This window comes from Notamacropus eugenii, chromosome 1, assembly GCF_028372415.1.
Source record: "Notamacropus eugenii isolate mMacEug1 chromosome 1, mMacEug1.pri_v2, whole genome shotgun sequence".
NCBI lineage: Eukaryota > Metazoa > Chordata > Mammalia > Diprotodontia > Macropodidae > Notamacropus > Notamacropus eugenii.
In genome coordinates, this window is record NC_092872.1 from 662340137 (window position 1) to 662364416 (window position 24280).

Genomic DNA, 24280 nt, shown 5'->3' on the forward strand with positions numbered 1-24280 from the left:
TAAGTTTCTTTCACCTTTAAATGGTTATTTGTCATTTGTCTTAAGTAGTGACTGAAAAAGTCTTTAAGCATTTTAATTTTCTGTGACTTGTCTGCTTATATTTCTGAGTTCTTAAAAGTTTACTTTTTAGGAGAAAGTGTAGGCAGGTATTCATAGGTTCATCTCTGACATTATTTTTATCTTAATAAAAATAGGGTTTACCTGAAAAAGAATAGCTAAGAATGATAAATTTACCTCTTTTGCTAATTTTTGTCCTTGTTCCACACATACAGGTTTTTCTTTCATATCATTTAGTCTTGCTAAAGTTTTGGGGTCATCTCGGAGATCAATCTAAGAAAGATCAGTAACATGCCAAAATTATAAGCCTTTTCAAGATTAAAATAAAATAATTATTCCCACTTATTTCCCACATTCCTAAAGAAAATGGATAAAAAGGAGGTGTTTTTCCTCCCAAACTATTGTAGTTGCTCCTTCTAGTATTATTTTCTCCAAACTGACTATAGAATTTAGTTCTAATCCAAAGGTGAAACAATTTGAATTATTTGCTAAACCTTGAGGCCATCTGAGGCCAGACAGTACCCCCGCCAACTACAGCAGCTACCAGGAATCTTTTTTTCTTGGATAGAAATTAAGTTCAAACATGTTTTCTTGTGTATTAGACACTGAGGGGAAACAAGATAACGAGATGCCTTTCTTTTCCTTAAGTTTACCATTTAGTATGGGGTACAAGATTATTTTCAGTTATATATGACTATATATCATATATATATATATATGTTTGTATATGTTTGAGGGGAGAATGCAACAGCTGCTAAAAGAAAGGTTTCCACCTCCCCCCAAAATAAAAGGCCCCAAAGTTCTGGAAGAGCATAAAGGGAATTGTTTCTGGTAGAGAAATCAAAGACCATGTTTGGGACTTGAATTATCAGGTTGAGGAATTCATCAGGTTGAGGTAAAAAGGTGGCACAGTAGTGTATCAAGGATACTGACTCATCTAATTTGCCTTTGGGCAGTAGGAGATGAGGCTAGATTTTTTTGTAATTGAGGCAATGAGGTATCATTGGTTTCTGAGCAAGCAGCATGATCACACTTCTGTCAGATGATTTATTTAGGGAAAAGGAGACTTAGAAGAGAGCAGAAAGGGAAGAGACCAGTTACCAGACGTACCTGAGTTCCAATTAATAAGAAGGGTACATTTGGTGCATATTCCTTTAACTCTGGTACCCATTCCTCCTTCACGTTTTGAAAGGAGGCTGGGTTTACGACAGAAAAACATATAAGGAAGACGTCAGTCATAGGATAAGATAAAGGTCTCAGGCGATCATAGTCTTCCTGGAAAAAGAGGAAAAAACTCTGTTGCATTTTAAAGTAAAATATTTAGGAACAACAGACAAATTGAACATGTACAAATGGCTACTTAAAATACCTTACTTCCATTTTTCATGTTATTTGATTAAAGCTGTCGTTTAGTCGTTTTCAGTTGTGACCCCTTTGGGGGTTTTCTTGGCAAAGATAGAGAAGTATCATCTCATTAACAACAAACAACCCTGAGAATAATAGTTACTCAATGCCATTACTTATATTCAAGTTCAAAACTTTGGATTTCCTAGGATTTCCAAGATTCTCTTCACATATTAAGCATATTGTGTACTGTGTGGATCAGGCTAAACCTTTTTTAAAAATAGGTGGACAGAATTATCTTTTTTAAAAAAGCCATTTAAAGCATTTTCCAGACCTAGGATTTCATCAGTGCAGGGAGCTCCAGGGCAAGAAACTTTGAAACTTAGTCTTGGAGAACAGCCTGAGGCCCTGGGAGGTTGAGGAGCTGGGCCCAAGGTCACAGAGCCAGGCTGTGTCCGGAGACCAGCTGACTCTGGCAGCTGGCCCTTCAGCCACTCCTCATACCCATCCCACCACCATTCATCTTGTAATACTTCAGTCGATCTGAGGTTAACGTAACAGTAGGAGAATCCCTGTCAATGCCCTCATCTTATACGATTCTTGTCTATATTTTTCAGTACACTTTTCCATTGAGCATCCACTCTCCCATTGGGCTATAGAGGACTGACAGCCTGTTTGCATTTGTACGTGTTTCATGGGTTGCTGTAGCCAAAAAAAGTCAACATGAAGTGGCCAGCCTTCTGAATGAGGCCCTTCACGGCAAGCTAGACTACATCTTGGATGAAGGCAGTTGGTTCACCATGACTCTACTTGAGTTTTTTGCAGTTTGGCAGAACCTGCCAATCAATCGATAATAGCATTTTTAAAGCACCTACTATGTGCTGGGTGCTGGGGATATAAATCCAAAAAATTAAATAATACCTGTTATTTCCACCTTTCCTGTCACCTTCAAAAGAATTTTTTATGTAGTTCTATATTAAAAGTTGTACATGTTGTTCAGTCATCCAATTCTTCATGACCCTGTGGACCATATGGTCCATGGGATTTTTTTGACAGAGATATTGAAGTGGTTTGCCATCTCCTTTTCCAGTGGATGAAGGCAAACAGGGGTTAAGTGACTTGTCTAGGGTCACACCACACAGCTAATAAGCTGGAGGCTGGATTTGAGTGTAGGTCCTTCCTGACTCCAGGCCTAATGTTCTATCGTTGTAGTATTTAGCAATTATAAGTTCTGGTATGGTTTTCTACTTCTGATCATACTACTTTGAATTCACTATACTTAAGATGTGCAATGACAATAACTTGCATGGCAGTTTACAGTTCATAATGTAATTTACTTATATTCTCTCATTTGATCCTCACGATAACTCTTAGTAGTACAGCTGTTATTATATTCATTTCACAGATGGTAATAATAACAATAAATAGCATTTCTATAGAACCTTAAGATTTACAAATCACTTTGTTATCTCACGTGAAGTAGGAGCTGTTATTAATCCCATTTTATAGATGAGGAAAACTGAAGCTGAGAAAGATTAAGTGAGTTTCCCATGGTCATATAGCTAATAAAAGATGAAACAATTAGAACTTGGGTCTTCCTGCCCCGGAGCCAATACTATTTACTACCTTGCTATCTCTAAATAAGTAAATTGGGATTGAGAAAAGCTAAGGGTCATCACCAAGGTTATATATATCCTAGAACCTCAAAGCTGAAAGGGAATTTATTGATCATCTATTCTAACCAATAGCTGAAAAATAATTCTCTGCCACATACCCAACAAATGGCCATCCACCCTTGAATGGAAGATTTTTAGAGGAGAGGAACCTATTTCCTTCCATGATGGCCAGTTCTACTTTTGATTAGCTCTGTCAGGAAGTTTTTCCTTACAAAAGCTGTAAATTAACGCATGTACTGTTGGTCACAATTGCTGGAGAGGAGAGACAAAGAAATTCCTCTGTCTCTTCTTTTATCCTCAAGTTTAAAAATAGAGAGGATTGTAGTCAAATCTGTTGCTTTTGAGCAAAGTGATACACTATTGCTGGAGAAGGACCCAGAAGGAAACTGGAATCACAACAGGTATTAAATGCAAAGGTTGCATAAAACATGTATTTAAGGCAGAAACAACAGACCAGAGTCTGTCGTTACTGCCATTTGGCAAGTCACAACAGAAAGCCACAAATGTGGCTGTTGCGCTAAATCCTCATGGAGTAAATGATGTCATGAATATGAAAACTTAAATAATGGCAAAGTAAAGATAATAGCAGCTAGCCCTTTTAAGGTTTGCAAAGCCCTTTACAAATACCTCATGTGATCCTCCTTTGGAGGCAGGTGCTGTTGTTACCCCCAGCTGACAGAAGAGGAAACTGAAGCAGTGACTTGTTCGAGGACATAACAATTTAGTGTCTAAGGTCGCATCTGAACACAGGTCTTCCTGACTCCAAGTCCAGTGCACAATACATTGAACTACCTAGCTACCTATATGTAAAGGTACTATGTAAAAGTTGATTATTTATTGGCAGTACCATGGACTGAAACTGAAAAAGACTTTTCAGAAGACTTGTTTTAAATCATGCTTTTGCTGAAAGGAATACAGTTGTGTTTATGTTTTGTTTTCTTGGGTCTTTCCTGTTCCTTTTAAACTGTAAATTATTCTAGAAAGCAAAGAAGAGTATGTGATTAAACTCTATCATAACCACTTAATCCAGGAACATTATTCTTCTGCACCCTTAATACTAAAACAGAACAAACCAAAGGCCTGCTGTAATTTGGTTTGTGAAATGGGTGTGAGCTGCATCTGTAGTATTAAAATAATCAACCCTTTTTCCTCAATGCCCTTTTGACTCTAACTTATACAATGTGGACACTGAATGGTGTGGTCCAGAGTGACCGTTTAACCTATCCAGATTATCAATTTTTACAAAATTTGAATCCAGTAAAAAATACATTAACAATATTGAACATAATCTTTAGGTATTTAAGAATTCTATTTTAGTAAAAGGGAAGAAAAGAGAGAAGCTATTTCTCTGACCTAAAACATCAATAGAGTCTGCGTCTAAGATGAAACACTTCAGCCTCTAACCTTAGATCCATTGTTTGACTGCTATCACAAGGACCAGTTTATTACTCTGATTAACTAAAGTATTAATTTCCTTTCATTTTGTTAGCATCATTTTGTTCCTTTATCCATGGTTCATGATATTTTCTGAGATAAAACTGCTTGAACTCTGAACATCTTGAGTGAACTCAGGAAGAAATTCTGTAAAGAGTAAACACAATCTGACTTAACCTCTGTGTACTTTTAGCTTGTCAGCATAAAGGAAGTTTGCATTTGTGGTCACTGCCCTTAATTTGGGAATGGTCAATTATCCAAGTCATTTTTCCTTGTTTGTCCATAGTCAAATCTGAATGCTCTTATTAACTTTTTAAAAATCAATTAAATTTTTTAGTTGTTATGGAGGAAGCTGGCATATATTTTTAGGTACTAATGCATTTGAAGCTGGCAACTAGAACATTATCTCAAGCCCAAGGAAGAACCAAAACATTGAAAATGCTATAAAATAGAAGACTTCTCTAACTTGAAGTTACAGACTTGAGGAGGACACCTTATGCTCTGAAGATTTCTGCTTCATCTTATTTCTGGCCAAAGAAACAGCACTTCTCTTCAGAAATGCATTAAAGTGCTTCTCTTTTCCTAGTGGTGCTCTTTAAAAAAATTTCCATTTGAAATATTCCACTGAAATATGTTTTCAAAGCACGTTAGAAACGACTATCCTATTTTTCGGTCTCTGTCCTTCAGAACGGGGTCCTGCCAATAAGACTGTAAACTGGTCAAGAGAGTCTTTAGCCACTTACTGACTGGCTAAACCCTAATGAGTGAGACCGAGAATCCTAAAAGGAGGGTTTGCTGCTCTCTAAGTCAGTAATGGACCTTAACCAATGACTGATGGAATCCTTAGAAGCATATCTCCTCTGCTATTAGAAATCATCTGACTCTGCTCATTTCCCACCCCCAGCCCGACACGCTTACCTTTCAGGTGATCGCTGTCAATCAGAATCTGGACAGATGACTGACTCTGTCCTCTTCAGATCAAGCAGATGACCATCAGAGTGCCTATTAACTTCTTAAATCCATGTTATACATTTTGGCACTAAAACTGGCAAGTCATGTGCTTGCTGGCTCTGCCTTGAATTGTATGTGCAAAGCACTTTACAAACTTTAAATGTCAGTTATAAAGGTTAGCACCTCCCTCCAGGTTAGTCATTGCTTAATTAGGGATACAGGTCTAGGGATATACACATATCTGAGTAGTTGTATCAATTATAGATTATATAATTCTATATTATACAAGGGGACACACAGTACCTTGCCTAATATTGGCTGATTTAAGTACTAGCTTATGAGTACAATAAATTGGATTTAAAAGTCCTGATGGATCTGTTCTATTAAGGGATCTTTCATTTCAAATTAAAATAAAGGAACATATCTATACACACTCAAATATTTCACGGGCTTATGATTTCATCAGTACGGGAACTCCCCTCCACAAATGCAGATTTTGTCCTCTCTGACTCAGGAAGAGTTAGCCAAACCACTCATTATAATGAGATTAATGCTCCACTATTGAGTTTTTAGGCTTTAAAATCTATTCATCACTCATGCTCCTTAAATACTCTCAAAGATTCTTGATTCATCAAGGTGAATGAAATTCTTTCATAGAAGCAACCCTTCCATACTTCAAGGATCTGTAATTCTATCAGTGTAGGTGTTCACCTCTAAAGATCACAACTCTTGTATACCAAGTAGAGGAAGCTGAAAAAAATTACCTCCCCCTGAAGTCAAGCTTGTGATGGAGCTAGACTAGTTCTCAAGACCAAATATACATCACTGGGCATGAACTGGAACCCCAGCTAGCTAGAATGTACCAAAATATGCATTTCGCTGGCATGATCTTCCAAAAGTCACCTCTATGCCATGATGAGGCATAAAAGCAGTCCATTTACACAAAAACAATAGTCATCTAATAAATCTTTAATGATGGTTTTGCTGATGGCCTAAGTCTGTAAGAACTAAAAAGACATGAGAAAAATATTGGTGGTTTTGTCTAAAAAGGAAAATGAGGAAGCTACACATGTGTTTATATTATTAATGTAGCCATCTTAACTATAATTAAATATTAATGTATGCATGTTAATTACATTGCCTATGTTGATTTAGGAAAGCTTATCTTTCCCATTTTAAATGAAAATACTGTAGCAGATGTGTTTTTATCAGTCCTTTAACTGTTGTTTATTCTACAATAAGGTGCTACTTAGACATCACAAACCAATATTTACTACGAGCCTGTTATGTACAAGGCACATAGTTGCGAGCAATTAATTAAATTCAACATTTACTGAGTAGCTGTATTGTACAAGACTTTGCAGGGGATACAAAAGTGAACTGTAATTATTTTTGTGATGGTCTTTTAGCAAATATTTACTGTTAATACTGCAATACACAATTGTCATATATCCTAGAAAAGAACATTTTTGGTTGCCTCTGGGTATGATAAAATCCGCTCTAGCCTCTCCAAGGAGCGCCTCTGCACTATCCATCCTGTTATTTGCATCTTCCTTCTTCGTGTATAGCAGAAATATCAAGATTGATGGTCCGTCTCTTCCAGTGATATATCCATTCATTGGGCAAGGATCTCCCATTTAGACTACCAACAATCAAATTAAAGTTTGATGGTTCAAAACACTGTGATTCTTAGCAGCCTTTGCCCCCTTTCCAACCATTCTGCCATGGTTTCTGCAGAAGTAGGAGGGCCACAAAAGACTGAGACCAATCTTTTTCTTGGCTTTGTGGATTGCCATCCTCTTTCTTTTGTCCCCCAAATGCATCAAGGGGCTAAGCTGGTCTTTGGAAAACAGATTTATTCCTTCCAAGGACATGCATGTATAAAAATGGAAGGAAGGACTATAAAGAGAAGAAAAAAAGGAAAAGATTTGCAAAAATCATTTCAAGAAATCTTTCTTGATACTTGGTCCCTAATATCACAGTTCTGTGTGTGTTTCAAGAGGTGACAGAGTTGCCACTAAAATGAACAGAAGACAGGAACAAAGCCAGAGTGGCCCAAATGGATACATGCTGGAGGCAATACAATTGTGAGAGCACTGAGGGACTATGCAAGTTATCTGAAAAAAGAGATCAAAGGCACAGGGAAAGAAATTGAGACCTTACTGATAGAAAAGAAAAAGAGGACAGAGCACATCAATAACTACCAACCTAAATGTCCAACAAGCAAAATCTGTGAAAGTTACCCATGTAGCAACAGTGGGCCACATCTTTGCCATTTCACAATAAACTCAAGGTTCTAGAAAACATAAGATCCCACTGGGCTTCTCTTTTGTTGATTGAAAAAAAAACCATTTCATTTGGTAGAACAAAATGCCACCCTGCGTACTCTTTCACAAGCTATTTCTCATGCATGCATCAAAATCACTCAAGATTCTTTGGAGGGTGGGACGATCACCCTGTTCAGTAAAGGCAGACCGTAAAGATCAAGTAAGGCCTGAAAGAGAGAGCTCTAAGCTCTCCTCCACTGTAGGGGAGGAGAGCCAGTTTTGAGTCCAAGAAGGTGGTGATTACATCAAGCCCCAAAGACACTGCAGAGCCTCCTGGAAGAGATCTGTAATCACTCAGAGTCTGACCTGTCCATCCACAGAGGAAAGACAAATGAACATGGGATTGAACTCAAGTTAAAACGAGGGGAAATTAGTGAGATGAACAGCTTTCAGGAATTTGCTAAGCTCTTTTACTGCCACCTAGCTTCCCCCAAAAGCAAAGGTTCATCTTTTCAATACTAAAATTCTGTGAGTGTTACTATAGGTCAATGAGACATGGGCTACTACTGCCTCCAAAAAACTAAAAATTGGTATCACACAGAGGACAATGGAGAGACACATGGTACTTGTGAATATGCTGCAACATGTCACCAATAAGCAACTGAAGAATAGGAGTACAATATATCATCAAGTAACTATATGACAGGGAAAAAAGAAAAGATGAGCTAGTCACTTAGTAACAAGGAGGGATGTCAGGTGAACAGCCAGAGTGCTTAACAGGAAAAAGCAAGGAAAACCTCCAGAATGTTGGGTGATGCCCCAGGGTGAACTTTGGAAACGACAAGCACAGGAGTCACACTGGATGGGCTGCAACCTGAACTGGTGGAGGGAACTACCAAATTGATGAGATCACCCATCCTTCTGAATGCAAAGAGAAGTACATGTACTCTTAGGGATCATATAGTCTAGTTGATGCAACAACACATACAACTTTGGTTAGCTAAAGAAGAGGTACACAAAGAGTAAATACTATACCAGTTTGGAGTAGGGAGAGATCACTGTGGGCAGAAGTAAAAGGGTGTTTTATGGAAGAAGGGGGATAAGCTGGGCCTCAAAAGAAAGAGACTTCAAGTAAGGGCTTCGTAGAAATCATACAACTACAGAACCTGAAAGAGACAATTTTGTCCAAACCTCTCATTTTGCAAATGACCAATTTTAAGGCCAGAGAAGCTGAATGATTTACTAACAGCCACACAACTATGAGGTGTCACAGAAAGGACTGCAGCCTAGTCTCTTCTACAGTTTTCTGCTACTGAGGAGGAAGAACATTCCTGGTTGGAAGTGGGGGAGAAACATATAATACAGAAACATCAGCTATAAACTTGCCAGAAGCTTAAACATTTAAAATTTTAGCACCCTTTAAGGATGTCTCTAAAATTCTCTAAAAATTTTCTTGGTGTAGATGTTTTGGTCACTTCGCCGTATCTTTTACACTTCTGTGTATCTTCTTGGTCTAGCTCAAACAGGCTTTGTATTGTGTAAGACAAAATAGGGAGCCTAAGTGATGGGTGAAGCACCCTACACATAAAATTTTAGAATCTCAGAGTACATTCCCTTTTACCTTAATTGGAAAAATTTTCCTAGGCCTATCATTTAAGAAAGTCTTTTTTAAAACTGAAAATATATTGACTTTCACAAGTTTTACCCCACTAAACAAGGGCTTTTGTTTTTCTCACGTTTCGAAAAAATACTATGTAAAACACAAAAAAGTCAATTTTGGTGAGAACATTATTTTTTAAATCTTCACTAGAGAGAGGTGAAAAGGCCTTTAAAAAGTTCTGGAAAAAAAATTTCTTGTTTTCTTTTTTCTTGGGGTTTATCTCTACCATCACCCAATTTTTTCAGGGGAAAAAAAACAAAAAAAAACATCTCTCCTCTTTTCAAATTTTGCCTAGCTTCCTTCCCCTCCCCCTCTTCTCTATCTCTCTATCAACTGGATAACTTCAGATTTTTTTCTTAAAAAAAAAAAAAAGATCCTGCAAAAAGCTATATTGCTAATACACCCATTATGTATGCTATTTTTGTCCTTTAGACTTGAGTGGAATAGGAATCCCACCCAAAAGAACATAAAAAAATTAGTCAGTTCAGCCTATCAAACATTTACTAAGCCCCTACACTGGGTACAAGGCAACATTTACTAAAAATCCAAAACTAAAATGAAAACATTCATTTGTACTCTTTCAAGGAATTTAGATTCTGCCATTCTGTATATAACATGGACAGATAAATTAAAAGCAAAATTTTGAAGAGGGAGAGAGAACACTAAACTTAGGAGATCAGGAATGCTTTGAGTAGAAAAAGATACCTAAATTGAGACATTAAAGGAAAGAACTCTAACTGATGGAAGCAAAAAAATTGAGCCTACCTAAAGGCATGGAGATGGGAGGAGTCAGCTTGGTTTGAATGCTCACCACATGAAAGGAAGTAATATAAAATAAGTTTTGGAAGGTAGTATGCACCTACATTATAGAATTTTTTAATTGCAAGGATGAGGAACTTCCACTTTATCCTTGAAGAAACAGGGAGTCATTGAAGATTTTTAACTAGGGGAATGCCATAGTCCAATGTCTTTACTTTAGAATATTTTTGAAAGTGTGGAGGACAGATCTGAGGTAGAAGAGACTTTATAAGCATGAAGACCAATTAGGAGGCTGCCTCCAGAGTTCAGGGTATATGAATAATCAATAAACATTTATTAAGCACCTACTAAGGACTAGGCATAATGCTAAGTGCTGGAAATATAAAAAGAGGCAAAAGACAATGCCTGTCCTCAAGGAGATTATAATCTAATAGGTGCTTTCCATTTTCAAAATACTACCATAACAACCTACTCTTCTTACTCATCCACTCAAAATTATAATGAACTTTGAAAAGTATTTAAAGTAAAAATTAGCATCTTGACAGTAAAATTGAAATTAGAATATCCTAGGAAGTATACTCTCATTCATATGATAGTTGACAACGTTGAATCCCCCAAAAGTGTCATTAGATTTTCACAGCCCCCTTGTGAGGCAGATAGTACCAGGTCATCCCTGGTACTATCAGAAGTAGAAGAAAAAATGGGTTAAATGATTTGATTGGCTCAAGGTCATACGCATAGTACTTTGCAGAAATCTCATCTACCCTGTCCTAGTACAGTGAAAAATGAAGTTATCAATGTGAAGATTTTGGGGGGAGGGGTGGGGGTAGAAAGAGATTGAGTTAGGGTATGAGACGTCTAGACTGAACATTTGCTACCTCAAACTAATATGCTAAAGAGAGGTCTGTGTATATTCACAAAAAACTAATAGCATTAATACAAGTAACATGTATTACAGTTATGGTTATATATGTTTTACCTCCTCTCTCCTTCTCAATTGTGAGATCCTTGAGCACGCCCCTCCCAGACCCCCCCCATCTTTACTCACCCAGGGCTTTTTATGTACAGGTAACATGTTACTGTAGTCTAGCAAATAACTAGATTAGTTACAAACTTAAGCATTTGAATTTTCACTAGTGGTCGGACTAGTGGTCCAGAAAGAAGAAAAAAAAAGTTGAATCCACAGGTTAAATAACCCTTTTTTAAAAATGTAAAATGAAATTATAAAGCACTAAATACTTAGGAGTATGGGCAAAACCGTGAAAAGCTGAAGCTCAATAACTTAATTTGTGATTTATGAATGAATATTTATCAGTCTCTTTCAGGGTTAACAGCAGTAATCATGAGAAGGCCCTCAATCCCAAGCATCTGTTACGAGTGATAATCTAAAAATAGATCTCAGGAAAGGCCCTTAATGACGTCCAAGCTACAAAAAGGGTAGTTATTACTGAAACTCTGAGGGCACCATGGAGGGACGCTAACACATGGACTAAAGATGGTTTCAGAAGATTAACATTCTTATCATTAGTCTAAAGTATCCATTTCCGCAAAACCTGGTTAATAATAGTCTATGCATTTTGATTCATTATATCAGTATTTTCCTTTCATCACTTTAGCTCATTTCAAATTTATTTTGGTGGAATAATTAAAACAAGACCACTAAGTGTTTTCTTTTTGGGGAGAAAAATACCCTAGTACAACTGTTCTTTTTGAAAGGGGAGAGGCTGGGATTCTATGAGAGGCAATTTCTTACATTTGAGGAGTATAAGCACAGCCCAATATCATGGTGTGCTAGAATGGAAAGAACACTCATTTGAGCCTGAGGACTCTGGGATTTGGGGGAAACCTCTGAGCTCCCATCTTCTCATCTGCAAAAGGAAGAGACATTTGTGTGCACTGGGAAGCCTACTGGACTTGCAGCCCCAAGGGGCTATGTTTAAATCCCAACTCTAACATATACTACCTGTCAGATCTTGGGCAAGTTACTTCACCTGCCCAGGTCTGTTTGTTTGCTCATCTGTACAATGAGGAAAATGGATAAGACGGCCACGAAGTTTATTTCTAGCTCTACACTGATGATTACCAAATTCCTTTGTTTTAAATCCTGTGATCATTTTATGTTCTTAGTGGTAAACATACTCTATTTTCTAACTGACTACTCTTAGTAGAATGTAAGCCATATAAGACAGTAAGAACTGTCTTACTTTAGTATCTATATTCCCAGGATCTAGTTTCTGGCACTTAAGCTTATTAACTGATTGACCAAAAGAAGAAAGTTTAATTCGCTGCCAGATTTTTTGGGGGAGGAGGGGGGTGTGGAGGGAAGAGGGGAGTCCACCAGACCAGGTAGATTAGGAGTGAGAAGTATTAATTATTTAAATAAATTGAATATTTTTTAAAATAATGAACATCTACTAAGATTTATTATCCACAGCTCTGCTAAGTAGTGCTATTTTTATAGTGTATTTATAGGTCTGAATATCTTCTGAATTAAGGGATTCTCCCACCTGAATATAGCCTTAGGGGCTTTCACCAATTTGGATTTTCAAAAATCTCTGCCAATATTCAGTCCTTGCCAATCTATCCTTTACAGGACAGATACAGATCTGATCATATCGCTTCCATTCTCAAAAACCTCTGATGGTTTGCCATCGCTTAGTGAAAAAAAAAATGATATAAATTTCTGAAAATGGCTCTCCTGATGTAGTAGTACCTGACCTTTCTTCTCCTTCCTTTCCTTTCCTTCCCTCTAAATTCTGGTCAAATTTTATTTACTCGCTCTGGCCCAATCTCATTTTACCTTCTTATTTCCCTGGACAATTCACACAGGCAATAGCTGAGGCCTGTGTGGAAGACTGGAAATTTATGGCTGGAAGAGACTTTAGAATCAAGCCCAACCAACTTGCGCTACCTATGAACGTCCACTGTAAACCCTGAAGTGATAGATAAATTTGAATTATTATTGCTAGGAAGGCAATATGGTGCAATGAAAAGAGTAGCTGTCAGTAGACTTTGTTCTGTCTCGTTTCTTAAGATGACTAAAATCTCAAATTCTAAAATGATCAGATTCTAGAGGAAGGGAATTTGGGGAAAGCCAATGTAAGAGTTTATAAAGTCAGAGGATATAGCAGCTTGCTAACAAATAGTTTTTGCTGATCGATTTAGGGAATAATGAGATAAGAGGTTTAGCAAGATGAGAGGTAGTGGCAGCACAGATCCATATAATACAACAAGTGAGAGTCCTAATGGGGAAAAGGATGAGGGAGAGCAGGAAAGACTTGAAAGACGTGGGACCTGGGCTAAGCACTGAACGAAGAAAACTAAGGATTCCGAGAGCTCAAGATGAGGAAGGGGGCAGGGAAAAAGGAGTGTGGAGAACAGCTTGTAGGTCAGAAAGGCACACTGTCCAGTCCTAGAGAGGGGACAGCTTTGTCACACACTATCCTGGTCAGACCATATCTGGAGTACTGTGATCAGTTTGGGGCACCTCATCTGAAAAAAGAATATCATTAAGCTGGAGAGTGTCCATAGGAGGGCAGGCAGATAGTGAGGGCAAGGCATGCTATATGTGGATTAACTGAACGAACAGGGGAAGTTTAGCCTGTAGAAGAGAAAACTTGGGGGGAGTATGACATCTATCTTTTAGTATTTGAAAGACTGTGGTGTAGAAAAGCAGACTTAATCTGCTCAGCCCCACAGGGCAGAATTAGGAGCAATGGGTGAAAGTTGGAGGAAGGTTTAGGTTGACGGTAAAGAAAAACTTTCTAGCAATTACACCTGTTCCAAAGTGGAATGGATTGTCTTGGGAAGTCCCAGGATTCCCCCTTCACTGGACATCCTCAGACCAAGACTTCGTGACTGCTTGTTCGATATGGGGTAGAGAGGGGATTTATTTTTCAGGTATAGGTTCAACTAGATGACTTCTAGGGTCCTTTCCATCTGAGATTCTGGGAGTCATAGGAACTAAGGCTGCAAAAGTATGGAGCCAGAATGCAAAAATTCTTTAATGCCAGATCAAGAAATTTGTTTTTATCCTAAAAGCAACAGGAGGCAATTGGCAAGTGATGCTAGACTTTATCCACAGTCAAAAGACTTTCTTTCACAGACTAGACCCTTTACACACACACACACACACGCACGCACGCACGCACGCACGTGCCATTTCTTTGACATTTATAGAAGCCCTGCACCCAACTGTGGCACTCCGCAGGAAGTCCCCAGAGCACTGCACATCAACACAGCACAAACTGCATTAGTCAACATCAGAGGTTTCCACACCATTAGACAGATTCTTTGCTCTCTGCTGTGCTTGTTTTATTTCTCTCTTTTCCAGTCTACTTAAAGTTAACATTCTTCATTACTTTCCATCATCTTATCACCTCCAGCCCCAGGCTCCTGTCTTACAAAGGTTCCCAGCATAGCTATTTCACAAAAATTATCTACATAAAGTATCATGTTTCTAGGGAACGGCCCAGAGGATAATCAGACCACCTTGTACTTGTATAGAGCTTACAGCTTTGGCAAGGTTTTTTTTCATGAACTTATTTCACGTGATTCTCCCACCAAGTGTGAGAGATAGGTAGGACAGACAATACTTCACTGTTGAAGAAAGTGAATTAAAGAGAGTTTAAGTATTTGGCTGAGGTCCCCTAGTGATACAAGGGTTAATGTGGAACTAAAAATCCACTGGGTCCCCTGACTTTTAGGATGGTATCCTTTTCATTAATAGTCTTGGGGAAGGGGAATGAATGTGTCAGGATAATCTAAGTTCTAGATAAAAATACAGATAAAAGGTTTAATCTGATTTTAGTAGGTATGCATGGTCAGGTATTCTAGGAAATAAAAATATCCAAAAGATGTCTAAAAGACACTTTGTAAAACATAGAACACTATAAAAATGTAGGCTATCACTGAACTTTCTATAGAAGGGCTAATGGAATCTGGGAAATGTAAATCATCGATGGAAAATACACATCTTTGTTACAGCCATAAAGAATATTGGAAATGCTTAAACAAAGTCTGAAAGAAACCCTGACTTGGACATTTCAAATGATGCCACAAGCAATTTCCTAGGCATACTGGTACATGCTTGGAGCTTTCCTGTAAAGCATAATTTGACACACATTTAAATCATCATCCTTAGTGTTCCAAGGTGACTCAGCTAGTCTCTGGGCCAGACTTCCCACCATAAAGTAACTGGCTAGGGAGACATGTGACATTTGCTGAACCAAATTTAATGCACACTGGAACAAAATCACACAGAAACCTAAGTGACACCGCAGCTAACGAAGAAGAAATTATCAGGAGAAAAGCACTACGTTGACAAGGCCACCTTCTGCAGAGTGCAACTCATGTAAATTCCCCTAAATAAATCCTCCTGAGTCCTCAAGGCAGAGTAAGAGCAAATTGTATTATCTGCATTGATCCCAAACCACATATGCTGTTGCAAAGGTTCTTCTCTCCAACCGCAGTATTCACCTGGTGATCTGAATAGGACTGAATTACAGAACACAATGATTTCATAATTAAAATGACAAACAAGCCAAAGAGCAGTGGAGACATATAGGTGGGAGTGGAAGCAAACTGCTGAATGCTAACATGACAACCTGCATAGCACGGTCAAGAAAAAGACATCACCAGGCACATGTGTGACCAGAAAATGAGGCGGGACATTTGTGGGTCAATGAGAGACAACAAATGGACAACGCGCCCAGTGCCCTGGTACTCTTCAGGTTCCAACAAAAGAATGAAAGGAGGCTCTCAGGGCACTGAGCCCATCTCCCAAAGGGGATTTATATAGAACCACAGGCAAGAGTAGCACAGTAAGTGAAGCCCTGGAGAGGATTTTGTCCATAAAGGTCCAGATCGGCAGAGCCATAACTAGCATGGGACTAGTGGGCCTTTGCCCTGGGGATTTAAGGTGGTGGGAGACAACTGCTCCCTGATGTGAACACTGTAGCCAACAGCAACCACCATTCTTAGAGACAGCTGGGTGGCCCAGTGGAGTCAGGAATATCTGAGTTCAAATGTGGCTTCACACACTTACTTAGCTGTGTGACCCTGGGACAAGTCACTTAACCTGCTTGCCTCTGTTTTCTCATCTGTAGAATGGGGATGATAAAAGCACTTCCCTACCAGGGTTGTTACAAGGATCAAATGAGACAAAAATTATGAAGCACTTAGCGTAGTACCTGGCACATAGTAGGTACTTTTCCTATAAATGGTAGCTATCATCATTATCATCATTATTGCAACCTTCCCATCCTCTGTGGTTAACTCCCATGCTGCTATGCATGTAACTGCCATTCCCCAACCTCCTCAGAGATAACAGGTCGCCCCTTCTGCCAGAGTGGCTACATCCATGGCTTGACTACACCTGCTGTCAATCCCCTTACCAACAGCATGCTTTTATTGCTGGAGTCAGTTCTCTCATATCTGTTTAAAAGCTTTAAAAGCTTCCATCTTGCTTCTCCCTCAATGTCCTCCTGTAATACTTCATTGTGGTGTGCCAGTTACCACAGCAGGAATATCTGTATGGATTTCAGTAGCCATGCATACAACCCAACCCATCCCTGAATAGGAATCCACTCCAACATCACTTAGGTGGTCATCCGGACTTTACTGGAAGACTTCCAGCGAGAAGAGGCTCTTCTAAGACCTTCCCAGATGGTCAATTCCATTCTAGGACAACTCTGATTATTAGGAAAGGACTGCTTACCTCAAGTTTATATGACTTAGACCTAGTTTTATCCTCTGGGGTCAAGCCAAATAAGTCTAATCTTTTCATGTGGTTGTCCTTCACTGTAAGACAGTTATCATCCTGTCTAGCTGTGCGACCCCAAACAAGTTATTTCAATTTTCCTCAGCAATAATAGTACAGTAGAAAACAAAACAAAATAAAACGTGGGTTTTGGAGTCATCAAACTTGGATTCAAATCCCTCTGCTACTTACTAGCCTGAGTAACCTTAGTAAGTCACAACACCTTGTCCTCTTGCTCAACGATTTTTGGCCCAGACAACAATATCTCTAGTTAAGGATCTGTTGATTGGGGGACACTCTCTTAAGAAAAGTCATGGATTGCTCCTACCCTGGGGGCTTTGCTGAAAGGTACAAGCTCATTATATCTAGTTGGCCCCAGCCACCCAACCCCACTATCTTCCTACTGTACTAATAACAAAGATTATAATAATGCCTGATCCTTGTCCTTGAGGAGCTCACAGTCAATCAAATCAAGCACCTAAGTGCTAGGAAAAGATAATCACATCAGACATTATATGCTATGTACTAAATGATGACAGGAAGTGCTAAGATAGCCTATTTCTTTGCTGTGTTGAGTGATCATGTAGTCATGAAACCCATTACAATCTTCATGCACCTAAGCACAACTGGTTGAGTTGTAAGTACCTGTTGTTGTAATACTAAAACTACTTTACCTCAAATTATCTCCAAACCAACAGACTAATTCCAAACAAGGTACACAGACACTACATGCCATAGGAGTACAAAGAAGGCAGATTACTTCTAAATGGGATAGTCAGGCTTCCATAAGAAGAAATAGTATTTGAAATATGGGTTCAGGCAGAGCCAAGATGGTGGAGTAGAAAGACACATATACACATAGCTCCGAACCCACAACCCATAGAACATCAGTAAAAAGGAACTCACGGCGAATTCTGGAGTAGTAGAGGCCACAGCACAGTGGAGCAAAGGAGATTTCTGTTCCACAGGGACCTGCAAACCTCTCGCAAAAGGTCTGTTGCGCTGCGGACGCGGAGCCCAGCCCAGCCCTGCCGCGGCCACGGCACGGAGAGGAGCAGATCTGAGCGGGCTTCAGGGATGGGATATCCAGTGGCCGCGCGGGTCCCTCCACCCACAGGTGACGGGGGTCAGTGAGAGGGTCTTCTTGGCAGGTTGAGAGGGGAGTGGGGTGCCCTCATAACTCAGGCCCCCTCAGGAGGCAGTAGCTGACACAGTGGCAGACCAGGGCTCCCCAAGCAGGCAGGAGCCTGGATCCATTGTTGAAGGTCTCTGCATAAACCCCCTGAGGGAACTGAGCCCGTAAGGCGGCCCTGCCCTGACCTGAGTACCTGAACTTAATCTCACACTGAATAGCAGCCCTGCCCCCGCCAAAAGCCCTGAGGCTGGGAAGCAGCATTTGAATCTCAGACCCCAAGCTCTGGCTGGGAGGATCTGGAGGCGAGGTGGGTGTGAGGAGAATATTCAGAGGTCAAGTCACTGGCTGGGAAAATGCCCAGAAAAGGGAAAAGAAATAAGACTATAGAAGGTTACTTTCTTGGTGAACAGGCATCTCCTCCCTTCCCTTCTGATGAGGAAGAACAATGCTTACCATCAGGCAAAGACATAGAAGTCAAGGCCTCTGTATCCCAAACATCCAGACTAAATATTCTGTGGGCTCAGGCCATGGAAGAGCTCAAAAAGGATTTTGAAAATCAACTTAGAGAGGTGGAGGAAAAGCTGGGAAGAGAAATGAGAGATATGCAGTCAAAGCATGAACAGCAGGTCAGCACCTTGCTAAAGGAGACCCAAAAAAATGCTGAAGAAAATAACACCTTGAAAAACAGTCTAACTCAATTGGCAAAAGAGGTTCAAAAAGCCAATGAGGAGAAGAATGCTTTCAAAAGCAGAATTAGCCAAATGGAAAAGGAGATTCAAAAGCTCACTGAAGAAAATAGTTCTTTCAAAATTAGAATGGAACAGATGGAGGCTAAGGACTTTATGAGAAACCAAGAAATCACAAAACAAAACCAAAAGAATGAAAAAATGGAAGATGATGTGAAATATCTCATTGGAAAAACAACTGACCTGGAAAAATAGATCCAGGAGAGACAATTTAAAAATTATGGGACTACCTGAAAGCCATGATCAAAAAAAGAGCCTAGACATCATCTTTCATGAAATTATCAAGGAAAACTGCCCTGAGATTCTAGAACCAGAGGGCAAAATAAATATTCAAGGAATCCACAGAACACCGCCTGAAAGAGATCCAAAAAGAGAAACTCCTAGGAACATTGTGGCCAAATTCCAGAGTTCCCAAGTCAAGGAGAAAATATTGCAAGCAGCTAGAAAGAAACAATTCAAGTATTATGGAAATACAATCAGGATAACACAAGATCTAGCAGCTTCTACATTAAGGGATCGAAGGGCATGGAATAGGATATTCCAGAAGTCAAAGGAACTAGGACTAAAACTAAGAATCACCTACCCAGCAAAACTGAGTATAGTACTTCAGGGGAAAAAATGGTCTTTCAATGAAATTGAGGACTTTCAAGCATTCTTGATGAAAAGACCAGAGCTGAAAAGAAAATTTGACTTTCAAACACAAGAATGAAGAGAAGCATGAAAAGGTGAAGAGCAAAGAGAAGTCATAAGGGACTTACTAAAGTTGAACTGTTTACATTCCTACATGGAAAGACAATATTTGTAACTCTTGGAACTTTTCAGTATCTGGGTACTGGGTGGGATTACACACGCACACATGCACACACACACACACACATAGTGACAGAGTACACATAGTGAATTGAAGAGGATGGGATCATATCTTAAAAAAATGAAATCAAGCAGTGAGAGAGAAATATATTGGGAGGACAAAGGGAGAAATGGAATGGGGCAAATTATCTCTCATAAAAGAGGCAAGCAAAAGACTTATTAGTGGAGGGATAAAGAGGGGAGGTGAGAGAAAAACATGAAGTTTACTCTCATCACATTCCACTAACGGAAGGAATAAAATGCACACTCATTTTGGTATGAAAACCTATCTTACAATACAGGAAAGTGGGGGATAAGGGGATAAGCAGGGTGGGGGGGATGATGGAAGGGAGGGCATGGGGAGGAGGGAGCAATTTGAGGTCGACACTCATGGGGAGGGACAGGATCAAAAGAGAATAGAAGTAATGGGGGACAGGATAGGATGGAGGGAAATATAGTCAGTCTTATACAACACAACTATTATGGAAGTCATTTGCAAAACTACACAGATTTGGCCTATATTGAATTGCTTGCCTTCCGAAGGGAAGGGGTGGAGAGGGAGGGAGGTAAAGAAGTTGGAACTCAAAGTGTTAGGATCAACTGTCAAGTAATGTTCTTGCCACTAGGAAATAAGAAATACAGGTAAAGGGGTATAGAAAGTTATCTGGCCCTACAGGACAAAAGAGAAGATGGAGACAAGGGCAGAGAGGGATGATAGAAGAGAGAGCAGATTGGTGATAGGGGCAATTAGCATGCTCGGTGTTTGGGGGGGGAGGGGACAAAAGGGGAGAAAATTTGGAACCCAAAAATTTGTTAAAATGAATGTCAAATAAATTTTAAAAAAAAAAAGACATATGGGTTCAGTTTGGATGTGTTGAAGAGGCAGGTAGCTAGGCAACCTAGGGAAGGGAAGAACATCATGAACCAAAGAAAAAGGCCAAGGAATGATGGATTCAGGGAATGAAATGAAGATGCTATCCTCCTCCTTCCATTCCTTAACAACTGCCCTGCCTCCCATGTGCTAGGAGCTAAATAAACAGGTCAGCTAGAACCTTCCTTCCTATATGGGCACCCTCTGAGGTTTCATGAAGCATTTTAGCTATCACTTACTATAATGCATAATAACATGTTCTTTAGTTGCTACTATCTACCACACAGAGAAAGAGGAGCTTAGTGTATATGGTTTCAGACAAGATTCAGATCTTAGTTGTCAATTCCTCATAGTTTGGATTTAGGTAAATTGCTCATCCCCTCATCACTGGAGTGTAAAACTGCTTGCCTTATGTATGGAGATCACACGGAATGCCTAAGCTGGGGTCTCTCATGTGAAACACAAAGAAATTTTCTAGCCATTTAAGAGTTTCAATACTATGTCAGATATCTGGAGCCAAAGCTTTATTCATTTAGACCCAGCAACCTTTCTGCTAAGGTGCTCCTTAAATTACGAAATTAGTTCCATGGAATTTCAGCAAGCCAACGAAAGCAATGTATTAAAATAATTACCTACAATTGGATTTTTTTAAAAAGAGCTTCAATAATATACAGGTAGATTAGAGCTCCTTTAAAAGAAAAGTGGCAAAGAATATCCAAAAGAAAGAAGTACAAGGTCACAATAAACCACCTATCCCTGTGTACGTGCCTTCCTTACTGATACTCTCTAAGTAATGAGCCCATTATGCACCCAGTTACTGCTGGAGAGAGAGATGAACCAAGCCAGGATCCTTGTCCTCCACAAACTTTCAGGTTAAGTGGAGGAAGAAAATTCTCCCAAGAGAAAATTAGAGAATAATGCAAAACAACTGAATCAAATGCTAGATACAGATTACAACTGATGGAGAAATTCAGAGAAAGGAGAGGAAAAAAGGGAAGGGAGAGTCATGGAAATGAAAAAGTCTCTGCATTGGTGTTTAAGTAGAGTGAAGGTGCCATGCTTTCTCTAGATTGAAATCAGACCTGGAGAGCCTAACACTGCCAATGTAAAAGTAGCCAAGACACATGTCTTCAAGGGTATGCCATAGTCAATTTGTACCAGCTCCTGTTCAGTTTTTCAGGAAAGTATTTACACCTTGAGAATCTGAAAATGCCACCAATCTGGGCTTATCTAAGAAAGCCAATGAAACTTAGGTGAATAGCAACTGTAGCACCTGGACCAGGGAGGCCCCCGAGGAAACAGAAGCTTGCAGCAGCATCCAAACAGGAGACAGCTAACCACAGGGTTCTGGCTGAGGCCACTGATACTGATCACACTCGAGTGCAGACTCATCACAGGAGGTGGGACCCTGAATTGGGAACCCAGAAACCTGAGGTCAGAAACAAACACAGAATGGCTACCACATGGAAGAGTTTGAGAAGGGGTACTGCTGGACCCTGACACAAAAACCCAAATCAGAAACTGAGGGTGGAGGTAAGAGTAGGCAGAAGACAACACAGAACACTAAGATACAGAGAGTAATCCAAGAGGTAAACCTAGAGAAAGAGAGTAATTCTAGAACTCTGAATAAACAAGGCTCAGAGGATAAAAAAAATGACAATCATAAAAAACGCTTAGAACAATAGATGGAAAATCTGGCCCAAGCAGACCAAGCAGAGCTCAATAGCTCCAAGAAATTACAAGGAATATTACAAGTCAACAAATATTTATTAAGTGCTTACTATATGTCAGGCAAAGTGCTAAGTACTGAGGATAAAAATACAAGCAAAAAGAAAGTTCTTGTCCTTGAGGAGCTTATATTCCAATGGGAAAGACAACATAGAAAAGAGAATGATGGTGAAGTCCAGAGAATTAAAATGGAGGTTCTAAAAGGATCTCACCCATGGAAGAATGGGGCAGCAGGGGTGAACGAAGAAGGCAGACGAGTAGCAAGTCAAGAGAATAAAAAGTTAAAACTATAAAAAGATAATGTAACACATTCTACTGTTACAAACAACTCACCTAGAAAATGTCAAAGAAAGATAATCTAAGAACTACTGGTCTCCCTAAAAAATACGACTAAAAAAGTTTGGATACTGTATTTCAAGAAATCATTAAAGGAAACTGCCAAGATTTATTAGAAACAGAGGGCAAAATGAAAAAAAAAAACTCCACTAGTCACCTCCTGAGAGAAACCACAAAATGAAAACTTTCTAGGAATATCATAGCCAAAATCTAGGATTTCTAGAGCAATTTATATATGTGTGTGTGTGTACGTGTGTGTGTGTGTGTGTGTGTGTGTGTATACATTTCAAACAGACAAGAAGAAAGGATCCAATCATTAAGTTACCATAGTTAGTATCACCCAAGACTTGGCAGCAATATCTACAACTTAGAGAAAATGTTGGTATACAATATTCCCAAATGCAAAAGATCAAGGTATACTAATGCACTGCTGGTAGAACTATTTGAAACTGTACCCCAAAAGTCACAACATATCCTCTGACCTAGCTGTAACAGCATTAGGCACATATCCTTTTTTTTTTTTATTTAACTTTTAACATTTATTTTCACACAATTTTGGGTTACAAATTTTCTCCCCTTTTCTCCCCTCCCCCCCCAAACCCGAGCTTTCTGATTGCCCCTGTGACCTATCTGCTCTCTCCTCTATCCTCCCTCCCTGCCCTTGTGTCCCTCTTCTCTTTTGTCCTGTAGGACCAGATAGCTTTCTTGACCCCTTAACCTGTATTTCTTGTTACCCAGTGGTAAGAACATTACATTTGGTCCTAACACTTTGAGTTCCAACTTCTTTAGCTCCCTCCCTCTCCACCCCTTCCCCTTGGAAGACAGGCAATTCAATATAGGCCATATCTGTTTAGTTTTGCAAATGATTTCCCCACTAGTTGTGTTGTATAGGACTAACTATATTTCCCTCCATCCTATCCTGTCCCCCTTTACTTCTATTTTCTTATGGTCCTTTCCCTCCCCATGAGTGTCGACCTCATATTGCATTCTCCTCCCCATGCCCTCCCCTCCATCCTCCCCCCCACCCTGCTTGTGCCCCTGTCCCCCACTCTCCTGTATTATGAGATAGGTTTTCCTATCAAAATGAGTGTGCATTATATTCTTTCCTTTAGTGGAATGTGATGAGAGTAGACCTCATGTTTTTCTCTTGCCTCCCCTCTTCATCTCACCACTAATAAGTCTTTTGCTTGCCTCTTTTATGAGAGATAATTTGCCCCACATAACTTCTCCCTTTCTCCTCCCACTATTTCTCTCTCACTGCTTGATTTCATTTTTTTTTATAAGATATGATCCCATCCTCTTCAATTCACTCTGTGCACTGTCTCTATGTATGTGTGCGTGTGTGCATGTGTGTGTGTGTGTACTCCCACCCAGTACCCAGATACTGAAATGTTTCAAGAGTTACAAATATTGTCTTTCTATGTAGGAATGTAAACAGTTCAACTTTAGTAAGTCCCTTATGACTTCTCTTTGCTGTTCACCTTTTCATGGTTCTTCTTCATTCTTGTGTTAGAAAGTCAAATTTTCTTTCCAGCTCTGGTCTTTTCATCAGGAAAATTTGAAAGTCCTCTATTTCATTGAAAGACCATTTTTTCTCCTCAAGTATTATACTCAGTTTTGCTGGGTAGGTCATTCTTGGCTTCAGTCCTAGTTCCTTTGACTTCTGGAATATCCTATTCCATTCCCTTCTATCCCTCAATGTAGAGG

General features: G+C 39.5%; 1 protein-coding gene across 1 annotated transcript in view; it reads right to left on the reverse strand.

Annotated features, from left to right (window-relative positions):
- RHOQ (ras homolog family member Q) overlaps positions 1-24280 on the reverse strand; it is a 45437-nt gene that overhangs the window by 1436 nt on the left and 19721 nt on the right. Inside the window, exons 3-4 of the mRNA XM_072635699.1 lie at positions 1168-1332; positions 235-330 (exon numbers count right to left, since the gene is read on the reverse strand). Of these exons, the coding sequence (XP_072491800.1) occupies positions 235-330; positions 1168-1332 (261 nt within the window). The remainder of the gene's footprint in view (positions 1-234; positions 331-1167; positions 1333-24280) is intronic.